We start from the raw sequence: 12,564 nt of genomic DNA on the forward strand, positions 1-12,564 counted from the left end.
CATCTACGCATCCATGGACTTGAGGATTCAAGTTGTGATATGTGGCGTTGCGCCCTATTTCAGTTCATTCATACATGTACATGTCATTGTTCATGAAACGCCCGCTGATGGACCCCATTCCCAGATTCAAACGCCATAAAACATTCAGGAAATCGGTGCTTGGTACCGCAGTGGCACTACCCACCGGTTTCCGAAGTCGATCCCATGTCGTCGGCGTGTCCCATATTTCCTCCATACAATCTGCGGGATGCCGATGTCGGCCACGGCCAGATTCCAGGTCAGTCCTTCTTCCGAAAGGAGGGCGTTGAGGATGCCGGTCTTAGGAGCCCCGAGGCACACGACGGACGTGGCATTGATGCACAGCCGTCCACCTTCGACCACCGTCACCTCGCCTAAATATTACATGGTGTGTTAGCCAAGTAAATAGAGGAGGATATTTGTAGTAGAAGTACCTACCACTCGAAGCTGACAGTCCGGATGGGACGTCGACGGAAAGCACGTCGACATTGTGCCGATTTACCCACGAGATCATCTCAAAAGCCACGGCCTGGTCATCGGTCCGAAGATCATCAAAGGCCAGATGCATGCCGAACAGCGCATCCACGACCAAGTCTGGGCCCAGGTCGGAGGTGGAAAGACGTGTTGATAGCTCTTCCCACTTGAGAACCCGTCCACCGATTTTTCGAAAGATTTCGAGCTGCTTGCGACAGTTTTCCAGAAGCTCAGCCTCATGTTCTAATCCGAGAAGGCATAAAGTAACACGATGGCCTCGGTTGCGAAGATGACGAGCAGCAGCGATAGCCCGTGCCCCAGTGCGGTGGTTGCCGGTGAGGATCAACATCGTCGGTGCAGCAGCATCATTAGAAAGCAATGCAACTGCGGCTTCCGCAATACCTCGGCCTGCATTTTCTGTAATAATGTCATCGGCCAACCCAAACTCTGCCACCGCAATTTGCTCTACCTCCAGCGTTTGCAATGGGCTCACGGTTGGGCAGCTACGATTGGTGGTGGTCAGTCGCAACGAGGCGCCAGAGACTGTCGGGCCTATCATAGGAGAAGCGGATGATCTGCCTGGCCGAGGGCTCGTAGTACGAGAAGTGCTCAACTGGCTGCGACCAAGCGCGCTGATCTGCGGCACCATGGGCTGTCCCAGGATGGCACTGCCTTTGCGAGAGACACGAGTAACTGCAATAGCCCGTTCTCGTCCTGAAGCATTCTCACTGCTGAGTCTGGCATCACTAATCTCCTCGACATCATCACCGGCGTCGCTATTCTGGGGACTGTCAAGCACATTCTCTGTCCAGTGGAGATTCTTTCCACCATTGGTTCCAGGTTTGGCTTTTCGGTTAAAGCTGACCAAGCGCGCCTCATCTGCGGTCGTGTCGTCATTTCGGATTTCCTCAAAGACTCGTCGCTTGTCGAACTTGGACAGGTTGCTTTGAAAATCAAACTCGCCCAATTCCTGGATGTCCGTTGCATCCTCGGTAGCCCAACCGCTAGGATCTTCTATGTAAGTCCGTCGTGTCTTCTTCTTGCGAAGCTTTGCAGTTGGCTGTGCAACCGTTTCTGGGGAGGTTTGGGTTGGTGCAACTGCCGGTTCCACAAACGCAGTTTGACGCCAGCCTTTGCTCTTTGGATTGGTACTGGTAGGGGCTACATGTTGGTTCAAGCCTGCTTCATCTTCCCAGTTTCCTTGGAGCTTTGCACGGTTACCGCGTCGGTTGCGCTTTGGTGTGTGCTTGTTGGAGACCAAATTCTGAGTACCTGGCAGCTCCTTGCCCTGGGCCGCTTCCTGAGTGGCAGCCCTTTCACTACCCACATTTAATTCAAGGTTGCTGAACGGCTCAGTCAAGGAGGCTGAGACTGGTGCAGGGACGTGTTCAACGGCAGCTAGCGTAGGCCGAGTGTCCACGGTTGGTCGGGGCGGATGGGAAGGAGGTTTACCGAAGCTCAGGATGGCTGGGTCCACGAATGGCTGGGGTGGTGGTGGCTGCTGGGGCTGAGCAGGTGTAGGGATCTTTGGGGGTGCAGGTTTACGCTGGGAGGGAACCGACTCGGTCGTTTCAAGAGAGAGATCGGTAATAACAGAAGCATCCACAGAATAGCGGGGAAGGCGTTGACCATTCCATAGAAGAGTCACTAAGACAGAAGTTAGTGAGAGTTATTCTCTGTTTGACGGGTGATTTCATAGCATACCATTGCTAAGCAGCAAGCTCTGCCCGATAACATCAGCGACCTGACCTTGGAGCTTCGCACCAGGCGGTGTTCTCAAGCTGACGAGCACATTATACCCAATAAACTCAGAAGCCATAGTTGCTATCTGTCTCTGGAGAGATTATGATAGCCAGGAAACTATGGACCAACAAATTGGGTCAATCGGTCAGAGTGGTGAAGCGAAGAGAAGAGTGTCGTGCCGCAAGTGGGAGCTGGCAGGCAGCTTCCAGTACCTGCAGAGTCACGTGTTCTTATCGATAGGCGTGGGGCGAGAATGGATGAATAATATAACTAGAGACACCGAATCCGAAGTATGAAGAATCCTTTTGAGTCGGAGCATTCAAGGCCTAAATATAGGCAAAGTGCTATGATCAGATTTGATAAACAGAGGCCTCTAAAGAATTTATTCACTAAATGATATGTGATGTTAGCTTTGCCTCACCTCACCTTCACAATATGTTGTTGGATTCCAAGAAAACACGCTAACGGAGACGAGGTATATATTTTGCTTTCCAACCACAAAATGGTACAATAAGCCATCCTTACGTTATGCCTAAGTGTTAGCTTTGTTCTTATGTATATCTTGATTATTATTCAGATCGATATGCCATTCCAGGCTACTATGATCGGAATAACTCTGTTCTGAGATATCTCAGTCCCAAGAGCTTGAGCCCCAGGATACATAGGCAGCCCCTACATCTCGTTATCCGGCTACAGCCTTACCCTATCCCGAGGGCTTGTGAATATACCTGAGCCGGCAAGCACTGTCCGAGTGGGAAGAGAGAAGAGCGTACGACGAGGCTCCACGGGGCTGTACTGTATACACTACTGCGTACTTAGTAGAGTGGCGTGTCACGATCAACAACCGACTTGTGGCTAAGGAGGACCTTGTTTTAGCTCCTAGTGGTATCACTTAACGATCGTTCCCATCATGATTTGACCAAGCGATTCGACAACACCGATATAATCTAGACTACCACTGCAAAATATCTCGTTATGTGGCGGGGTCTGTTATGCTAAGGGAAAGCTCAGGTAATCTGCTTCAACTACACCGAGACGGACGCTCTCCAACAGTGAGCGGAGAACTGAGAAGAGAACTAAATTTTCTGTACAGTAAGGACGATGATGCTCGATGAGCGAGACGCACAGCTAGATGCTAAGCAGAATATTTTTGATCAGACCCAGTTTGGTACAACGTCTACAGTTTGATGTGAGGCCCTCAGTCAACTTGCCATTTCGGGCTTCTGGTTGGCTGGATCCAATAGCGAAGAAGCAGTATCACACTCAAAACATACTCGTTACTAACATCTAGCGTTATGGACTATATTGGAAATGCGGCAATGTAACATAATAATCTCGCGGTTGTACTGTAATCACAGGCCTCCAGCTTGCGTGCCCAGATCGTGATAGCGCTTGGTCGATTTGCTCCACAGCTCGTTCCCGCTCATTAGGTTTTCCAGGCCACTGCAATATATGACAAGGTCGCGGCTAATACACTGTCTGCTGGGCATCATCTGCTCATGGCAAGCCTCCCATTCGCGACATATCATCCAAAGGACTCGCTTGGCAGCGTCGATGGATATGTTGGCTGTAGCAGCCATCACCTGTACCGAGGAGCAAAGAACAGACCCTTCTTTATGACCTACCATGGATTTCATCAGCTCCTTCTCCCAGCTAAAGATGTCATTTATAACTGAGATATGCTTGGAGCAGTTTTTGTCCATATCCCTTATCAACTCCGACTCTTCCGTGCTTAGGTTCAATTTCCTAACAAACCGCATCAAGGCAGAGAGGAGACTGCAATGTTTTAGTCATTTCCCTGGCATATAATGTCGCCAACGAGTATCATTTAACGTACGCTTGGCCGACATCCCGTTCACGATATTCCAGATAAGCACCAAGGTCTTTGATCCCAACGCGTGCCTTATCGGTCTGAGCACGCATGACAGTGAAGACAGGTTCCAGGACATCATTTGCCAGATCATGGTCACAGGCTCTCATGTTGTTCCAGAGATCATAGGTGATGTGCTCCACAGGATCATGGGGGCTAGGGAGAGCATCGCCTCTCAAGATAGGGATCAGCTTTTCATTATATGCGGAGCCAGCTTCAAATGACATATCTTCTAGAAGATCTATTCGGTATTGCCGTCAGAGAGTTAGCTTTTCCTAGTTCCAACGTCGTACGTACCGTCAATCAGAAACAAGAGTGTTAAAAGCTGACACGCGAATGAATGCGGCCATCTAACGCGTCGGGGTAATAGTAGCATGCAGCGCGTGGGTATCCTGCATCACAGAATTTCCGAACAGCTTCCAGGTTCTCAAATGGCCAGTGTTTGATGAAGTACTCGTTTACTTCCTTTGTGACTTGATGCTCCAGCGGGTGACAGCGTCCAACGAACAAGGATGGCGGAGGCTTGAAGGAATCGTTACTTATCGCCAGTATTGTAGATGGTTTCTCAAAGTCATAAGATCCAGACATGGTATCTCGTCACCCAAGTAATATTGACTAAGGTCGAAGAAAAGGGCTAGAAATGCCAAAGTTGACGCAACGATGGATTATCGATTTCCTTCTGGCACCTTTATATCGCTTCGTCCGTAGAAGAACTACTTTGGCGCATTGTTCATTCCACGGTCAGACCATATGCGAGTTCCCAAGGTAGGAAACCGAACCTCATTCGTCCCACCCTGTGTTACCATCGATCCGTTCACCACTCAGTCCAAAGGGGTTCTCAAGATGGGAAACGAACCTCATCCGTCCTTTGTGCTACCGTCGATCTGCTAAATCTGACGTTATCAGACAGTACTCGGCCATAAAGGCTCTAGCACACTCTAAATTCAAGCAACAGGGGCGCTCGAATACCGGACGTGGAAATTAGGGTCTGAAACTCATCCCAGAGGAATACGACCATCTCATCAAGGTAGAGACCCATGTCTCTCGAGCAGATGGTCGTAGAGAGCTTCTAACATCAGCGGTGTTACAGTGCGTCGCCGGCCGTGGTTGGAGAGATATGGACGCTTCCAAACTGCCATAAGTTTCTGCGGATATTTTTGATCGTATGCTCGCTGCAGTCGCCTCTTCGGCCATCTGAGAGGTTGTAAGCGACTAGCTCTATTATATTGCGGATGGGATCTATTTTCGAAAGCGGGAGTCTTCAGATAACCCATATTTAGACTCGCGTATTTCAAGGGTAGGGTTCGGGAAAGAATCGGTGTGAAAGCGTGGGGTAAACTGATTTCGAATTTAGCTGTAGCTACTGTTCCCAGGGCATTCATAGCTCCCAGGAATGACAAATTTAATCCTGCGAACGATGCTGATGGTTTGATTGATTGATTCATAGACTGTCCCAGCCGCCCTAAGGCAGCTATGCAGCGTCCAGCTATAAGTACAGGTGTCCCGCCCTCGCTTAGGGTTTAGCGTTCGAGGATACTTGAGAAGTAGTCGAGGGGGCTTTGTTCGTTGTTCCTGTCTATCTCGGTTAAGGCCATGTCGATGTATAGCGGTATAGTTCTAATGCATATTGTGGCCTCTAATGCTGTTTGCTCGAGTTGTTGCTGCACCTGGAGCAGAAGAGCTTCTACATCCACCGCCGTATCGGCTGTTGTCCGATGCTGATGGCTCCTAGGAGCATATTCCTTAGATCCCCGGAGTATTAACTTTGATCTTATCCAAAGCACGTCCCCTTACATACAGTACTGTATATTACATGAAACAGTCCATACACTACACGCTATTTAATGACCACCTCGCACCAGCGTCCATTTTTCTTCATCTACCACATATCACTATTCGAAAAGATGACAGGCCTAAGCTTATCAGATATCCTGAAAACAGAATCCCTGAACTTGGATCCCTACGAGGATATCTACAAATATTTCCATGCGCATCCCGAACTTTCCCGACAAGAGAAATCTACATCGGGAAAGCTCGCGGCGCATTTGGCCCAACTGAAAGTATTCGAGCTACACACCAAAATCGGAGGCTACGGCCTCGCGGGTGTATTTCAAAATGGTGAGGGCAAGACTGTGCTTCTACGAGCAGACATGGATGCCCTTCCTGTCAAGGAGCTGACTGGGCTCCCCTATGCAAGCTCTTTCACCATGCCCGATGCCGATGGGGATGAAAAGCCAGTGATGCATGCCTGTGGCCATGATATGCACATTACGTGTCTTCTCGCCGCAGCGGAGACGCTTGTCAAGATGCGGGACTCTTGGACCGGGACTTTGATCGTGCTGTTTCAACCGGACGAAGAGCGAGGTGGGGGCGCGCAGGCGATGGTGGATGATGGCCTTTACTCCAAGATCCCCGTTCCAGATTATTGCCTTGGTCAACATGTCATGAGAATGCGAGCAGGAAGCGTTGGTTCGCGCCCTGGAGCAATCATGGCTGCAGCCGACAGTATGAAGATCACAGTTTTTGGACGTGGTGGACATGGATCTCAGCCTCATCAGACAGTGGATCCAGTACTTCTTGCTGCCCATATTGTTATTCGGCTTCAAAGCATCGTGAGCAGAGAGATCAACCCAAGCGACCTCGCCGTCTTGACCGTGGGAAGTCTCCAGGCAGGACAGACAGAGAACATCATTACCGACAGGGCCGAGATCGGCGTGGACTTTCGGTCTGTCAAGCTGGAGATTCGGGAACAAATTATCTCTGCCATCAAGCGCATCGTCGAGGCCGAGTGCGTAGCGAGTGGCTCGCCCAAGCCCCCGGTGTTCACTCCGACAAGACGCTTCCCACCTACGCTGAACGACAAAGATGCTGCGTCTCAGGTTGCTGCCACCTTCGCAACTCACTTTGAAGACTTTGATGATGACATACCAAGAACCAATGTTAGCGAAGATTTCTCTACGTTAGCCACCTGCAGAGGGATTCCTAGCTGTTTCTGGCTCCTGGGAGGTATTGATCCTGAGTTTTGGGACAAGGCAGAGGCAGAAGCTCGCACGGAAGAGATCCCGGGGAACCACTCGGCCCTTTTCGCCCCCGTCATTCAGCCAACGATGAGAGCTGGGGTGGATGCACTGTGTCTAGCTGCCTTGACTTTCTTGAAGTAGAGATGGCGTGGGGTGTGAAAGGGCATATGCGAAATTTTGTATTAAGAGTTTCGTGAGGAGTTTCTATAGTCGGCCAACAATCGATGCACACATGAGGTTTAAAGCTACCGACATCCGATGGAGGGTTTGTATAAGTACAGTTCAAAGGGGCATATCCACAAGGGGGGTCAAATTCGGGATAAGAGGTGTGATATTCCTGTAGATCAAAGAAAGTATACACGAATATTTCCGTTATTTTACAATGACTCATTTGACGTTGAAATTTGATACGCGAAATACACATGTGTTGCCAAGAAATGGAGACATCTCAGCGCAACAACCATACCGAGGGCATGGACCGTGATCTTTATTCATGGTTGCATCGACTGAATTCCGCAAATGAAATCGATTCTCTCCTTTTTGCGGCCAGATTTCTTCTGGCCTCAATCAATGAAGACATCAATCTGCAAGACAGCTCCCCCAGTGCCATCCTTTCCTGGAGAGCTCCGACGAAGAGCATGGGGCCTAGTGCACGAAGCTTTATATCACATTGATCAGGGTGTCTTTGATAGTTTGGTTGGCGAGCACCACAGCTGGAGCAGGTCAATAAATCATTCAACATGAACCTACCACCACTGGACCCTAGTCCCTTCCCAAAGGTATGTAGTCGGACAAAAGATTCCTTTTCAAGCCCATAATGAGACACATAGCCTGATCCCCCAGGACCAACAAGCCCGTTCGAATGGGTCTCATCAATCACAACTAGTGCATTGCCCTTGGGAAAAACCTCCTTATGCAAATCGAATCATTTCTTCAATAGGTGCACCATCCCCGTCCATACTGTAGAAAGCTTCCAATGAAATAAAGGCATTCTTCTCCCCGCCGGCAAGACCAGCGTCTTGGTCCCTGACATTAATCAAACATTGCCGCAGAGCCTCAGGGTTACTGTGCGTAAGCCATCATGGATTCTGGCATGAACATATTCGTCATAGATGACTAGATCACCCGGCTGAGGAATGACGAACCAGATAGCAACATTTGCGTCGAAACCAGAGTTGAAAAAGAGAGCCGTTTCTGCATTATGGAAATTGGCGAGGGTCTCTACCTCTTTCATATACCCCGAGGTACCCTCAAGGCTCCGACCGGAAGTGCTTCCAATAGTGAAATTTGGATGCCGACGGAGCTCCTCGAGAAACGCTTTGCTGAGCTTGCCGGAGGAGGAAATAGACAGGGTGTCGTTGGAACCGAAGTCGATGGTCTTTGCCAGTGTGGCTGGCGAGGCAGGCTCACTCAAGCGGCTTTTCAGTAGACGGTCGTCAAGAGTCGCCTGGAGTTTCTTGGTAAGGATATTGTGGCCATTCATATTGTTGCGGATAGTTTTTGGTTTGTAAAGAGAAGTGTAGAAGAATTGTGTGTATTGAGAAGTCTGACGAGGCTCGATCAGGTCTTAAATAATGTCTCTAACTTCCTCTCTTCATATTGCACAACTATACTAACTTACAAATTTCCCAAATAAGTATAGCTTCAGTAATTTGGCAATGAAGGTGACTATCTGTCACGTATGATTTCATCGCATGTCCAATACGCGAAACCGACGGGAACGGGAAACCCGGCAACCTTGGAGGGATATCAACTTCATTTGATGGCTATCACATCTTGTCTGGGGTAAATCAGCATACACGCCGTGGCAACGGGATTTGGACAAAGTAGTCGAGCCTTTCCTAAAATGGAAAGGATCTCTGAGCAGTGTAACCCTACTTATAGAAGTACACAGCGGCATCTATTTCCGACGCCAAATAAGCATAGGTAGTCATGGGACAATTATGTAAACTATTCATTCAAACAGAAAATTCATTTCTCGTATGTTCTAAGGAACCTCCGCTGTGATGCAGAGACTATCTTCACAAGGGGGTTACCAGGCAACAGGACTATCTTGGAAAGTCATATATTTACTAACTATTCTTTTTAAACCCCAAAGAAAAGGCTTTAAAGTTATTTGAAGTCTAAACCATCTTAAAACCAGCTTTGCATGATGATTATCGTCCCAATTTAGAGCTAGCATCTACCGTCTTACTCGATTTTGTTTTAAGTGCAGCATCGGTCGTCATATCATCAAATATGTTCAAACAGCCACTTAATATTTGAAAATGTATGGCCCTAAGAAGAGGGTGTATGATAAGGTTTGCCTCCAAATGTTGTAAGAAAACCCTTGCAGATGCATCGGCGTCATCTTATAAATCTATGAAGGTCGGTTCCAGATTTGGATCTTGTCGCAGCTGCAGGCTCAAAAATCTTGAAAGGGGAGCATGTAATAATCTTGATCGTACGCTTTGCCACTGCGGATTCCCTCAGGTACGAATGATATAGAACTAGGTGCCGCGGGTGATGTTGGCATGGCGAATATGTGGCCAATAGACACGAAACTATTTTTTGCCATCCAGTTGGGATTCAAGAAGCCACATGCTCTGTATTGCAATAAAATAGCCACGTATAAGTATGTGGCTGTGGTAGCAGACGATTTAAGTCATTGGCCGCAAGTGCTGTATTGTGTAGTGAAGTGAACGAGTTTCATTAATCTTATATGGGGTATTGCATGGACTTCAATAACACCAGGCAAAGAATCATCGCCCTGGAATGAAAACAAAACCCTATGAATCACCCAAGTCGTCCTCGTCAAAATCCCTAGTTGGTGCAGAATTCTTCGTCTTGATAACCTGGGTGATGGAGACCAGATTGGAGTAGAAGTCGACCACTTTTGGATGCACCATCACTTTACGGGGCTCAAATCGAGTGACTTGCAGTCCGGCCTGAGACGTGGCACGACTCAATGCAACGTAGGCTTGTCCCTTCTCAAAAACTCGGCCCAGGTCTACCTTCACTCGCTGAAGGGTCTGACCTTGCGCCTTGTGGATGGACAGAGCCCAGGCGAGAATCAAGGGGACTTGTTGGCGCTGGGCTTGCACCTCTCCGTTTGGAAGCTCGATCTTCCATGTCTCCGGTTGGCAGAGCAAATGTCGTTCTGTCCCATCTGGCTGAACGAAGCACACCAGCGGCCATTTCCGAGCTGCTGTAGCCCCGCCTTCCTTGTAGGCCATGGGCTTAAGCTTTTTCCGAGCCCGCATGGCTCGTTCCTCGTCGCTCGCATTGCCGTCATCTTCGAAGTCCTTTTCGTTCTCCCGGTAGTAATCAAAATACTCTTCGCTCATAAAGGCCACGACGCGTCCGATGGAGCCATTCACCAGGGTTTCTTCCATATTTTTGATGAGCATCACCTGGGCTCCCTTTTTGAGGTGCATGACAGGAGGGGCCATGCAATTCGACAAAAGCTTCTCGCGGTGCTGGGCATCCTGGATTGTCCCAGAGTCTACTGCGTTGAAAGTCATCATCTCACCAGAGAGCCGGCCCATCCGTGCGGAGTTGGCACCCTCGACTTCAGCTCGCGTGGGGAACCTAATAACTGTCAGCAAATGGCAAGGTTGCGCCGGGGCAAAGGAGTCTTACAGTTCTGTTGCATCGAGTGAGTCATGGAAGTTCAGAGGCCGAGAGAGCTTTCTGAATGCATCGATTGTGCCAGGACTGATTTTACCCAGACGCATCTCATTTAGCATCTCTGCAAATTCCGGGTCTTTTTGACGGAAGACATGGGTCAGAAGAATGGTGTGCTGAATAGAAGTGTTCCAGGTGGCAGCTGCAAAAGCAAACTTTGCCTCCCGGCTGCTTCCATCGGGGACAGGAGGCAACTGAAAGAAGTCCCCGGTGACAACGAGCTGAATCCCACCAAACGGGCGGCCGTTGTTGCGAATGAGCCGGGAGATATTCTCCAGCTTGTCGAAGAGATCCCCATCAACCATGGATACTTCGTCAACGACGAGAACCTTTGTACGAAGCCAGCGATTCCGGGCTTTCTGATTCTTCTTGATCTGCAAATTTTCAGCATTGGCGCAACTGGATTTTTAATGGGGGAGGTTCAATGACCTTCTTGACTAGTTCCGGCACGGCCTCTTTGCCCAGACCAATGCCAGCGAAACTGTGAAGGGTGACACCCTCAATGTTACAGGCTGCGAGGCCTGTCGAGGCCGTCACTGCCACTCGATCCGGTTCCTTACGGTATTTGTTGCGCAGTTTCTGAATGATCTCTCTCATAAGAACCGACTTTCCCGTTCCGGCTGAACCAGTAAAGAAGATGCTCTTTCCGTGATCAACAACGGCCTCGAGAACCGCTCTTTGTTCATCACTGAGGAAAAGAGAGGCAATCTTCGTACGACCCTGTTGCTTCGTGCTGCCATCACCTTTTTGACTTTTCTTGTATTCCCGACGAAGCTCTTTTTGTTCCTCTTTGATGGCGCTCGCAGTCTTGTTCCAGGGCTCTGTGGGCTTTTGCCGTCTTGGAGTAACGGCAGTGCTCTTTTTGTCTTGAATAGGTTCCTCCTTGATTTCCTTTAGCCATGGCAGGGTTCGAGGTTTGGGTGGTGGTTGAAGATGAGAAGGAGGCGAGGACGACCAAGGGAGTTGAATGCTGCTTGACGGTCCGTGATCTTCCTGGGAAGCAGGGGGCAGATCCGGGTACTTGACATCTGACGGGTGATGGTTGCCGGCTGCAAATTGTGCTGGCGCGGGCTTGCTGGATTGCGAGGTGTCAATACTCGGATAGGAAACCGATGTCGAACTATCCGCAGGAGCAGTGGGCTTCGGCGCGATCAATGGCTGAGGCTCGTCGATATCAAGGTCAAGATCATCATCGAAGTCATTTTCATCAAAATAAACCGAGCTGTGGAGCGAGCCCAGAGCAGATTCCCCGCCATGGGTCTCTATTTTTCGTTTGACGCCGATAGACTGTGGGAGCGCGGGCTTCGAGGGCACAATGGTATTTGTACGTAAAAGGTTAGACTGCAGGGGCTTGGATGATCCCCCCGGATGATCTTTCACAGCTTTTTTGAACATAGCGGACTCGTCGGGGATTGCAGCCGGTCGAGGCGAGGATGAAAACGCGGACGTGGTCGGCGGTCTCTTGGAGCAATTCGAAGAGATGAATCGAATATGTTCTATGCCCCGCGCTCTAAATCTGGCAACATGCATAAAAAGAGCAAAAGAGAAAAGACAGACAAAAAGAAGCGCGAGTGGGAGGGAGGAGCATCGTTTGATTTCAACGCGTTCAAAGAGACGCGCCTATCACACGTGACGATAAGGATTGACTTTTGACGGGACGAAGAACGAAAGACTTTCTGCCTCTTTTAAAACAATTATAGTCCTAATATCTACAATATACAGAAGATGGCACGTAAACAGAGTCATCGTATTTACAATCCAACCCTTCAGCTC

At 49.2% G+C, this 12,564-nt stretch overlaps 5 protein-coding genes across 5 annotated transcripts; 1 reads left to right on the top strand and 4 right to left on the bottom strand.

The window, feature by feature from the left end:
- Window positions 1-144: 144 nt before the first annotated feature.
- NUU61_004156 (mRNA decapping enhancer EDC3) lies at window positions 145-2,311 on the bottom strand (the record flags this gene model as incomplete). The annotated part of the gene is made up of 3 exons (XM_056654738.1): window positions 145-392; window positions 457-2,139; window positions 2,197-2,311. The coding sequence occupies 3 exons, from the start codon at window positions 2,309-2,311 to the stop codon at window positions 145-147; spliced, it is 2,046 nt and encodes a 681-aa protein (XP_056512765.1).
- Window positions 2,312-3,587: 1,276 nt separating this feature from the next.
- Window positions 3,588-4,332, bottom strand: NUU61_004157 (uncharacterized protein; the record flags this gene model as incomplete). The annotated part of the gene is made up of 2 exons (XM_056654739.1): window positions 3,588-4,011; window positions 4,073-4,332. The coding sequence occupies 2 exons, from the start codon at window positions 4,330-4,332 to the stop codon at window positions 3,588-3,590; spliced, it is 684 nt and encodes a 227-aa protein (XP_056512766.1).
- Window positions 4,333-6,009: 1,677 nt separating this feature from the next.
- NUU61_004158 (M20 family metallopeptidase) lies at window positions 6,010-7,266 on the top strand (the record flags this gene model as incomplete). The annotated part of the gene is made up of 1 exon (XM_056654740.1): window positions 6,010-7,266. The coding sequence occupies one exon, from the start codon at window positions 6,010-6,012 to the stop codon at window positions 7,264-7,266; it is 1,257 nt and encodes a 418-aa protein (XP_056512767.1).
- An 895-nt stretch (window positions 7,267-8,161) lies between these two features.
- On the bottom strand, window positions 8,162-8,608 carry NUU61_004159 (uncharacterized protein; the record flags this gene model as incomplete). The annotated part of the gene is made up of 1 exon (XM_056654741.1): window positions 8,162-8,608. One exon carries the CDS (start codon window positions 8,606-8,608, stop codon window positions 8,162-8,164), a length of 447 nt encoding a protein of 148 aa, XP_056512768.1.
- A 1,285-nt stretch (window positions 8,609-9,893) lies between these two features.
- NUU61_004160 (DEAD/DEAH box helicase) lies at window positions 9,894-12,321 on the bottom strand (the record flags this gene model as incomplete). Its single annotated transcript, XM_056654742.1, has 3 exons — window positions 9,894-10,695; window positions 10,747-11,165; window positions 11,221-12,321. 3 exons carry the CDS (start codon window positions 12,319-12,321, stop codon window positions 9,894-9,896), a joined length of 2,322 nt encoding a protein of 773 aa, XP_056512769.1.
- Between the last annotated feature and the right edge of the window lie 243 nt (window positions 12,322-12,564).

This window comes from Penicillium alfredii (assembly GCF_028826965.1).
Source record: "Penicillium alfredii strain IBT 34128 chromosome Unknown utg000005l_segment0_segment0, whole genome shotgun sequence".
NCBI lineage: Eukaryota > Fungi > Ascomycota > Eurotiomycetes > Eurotiales > Aspergillaceae > Penicillium > Penicillium alfredii.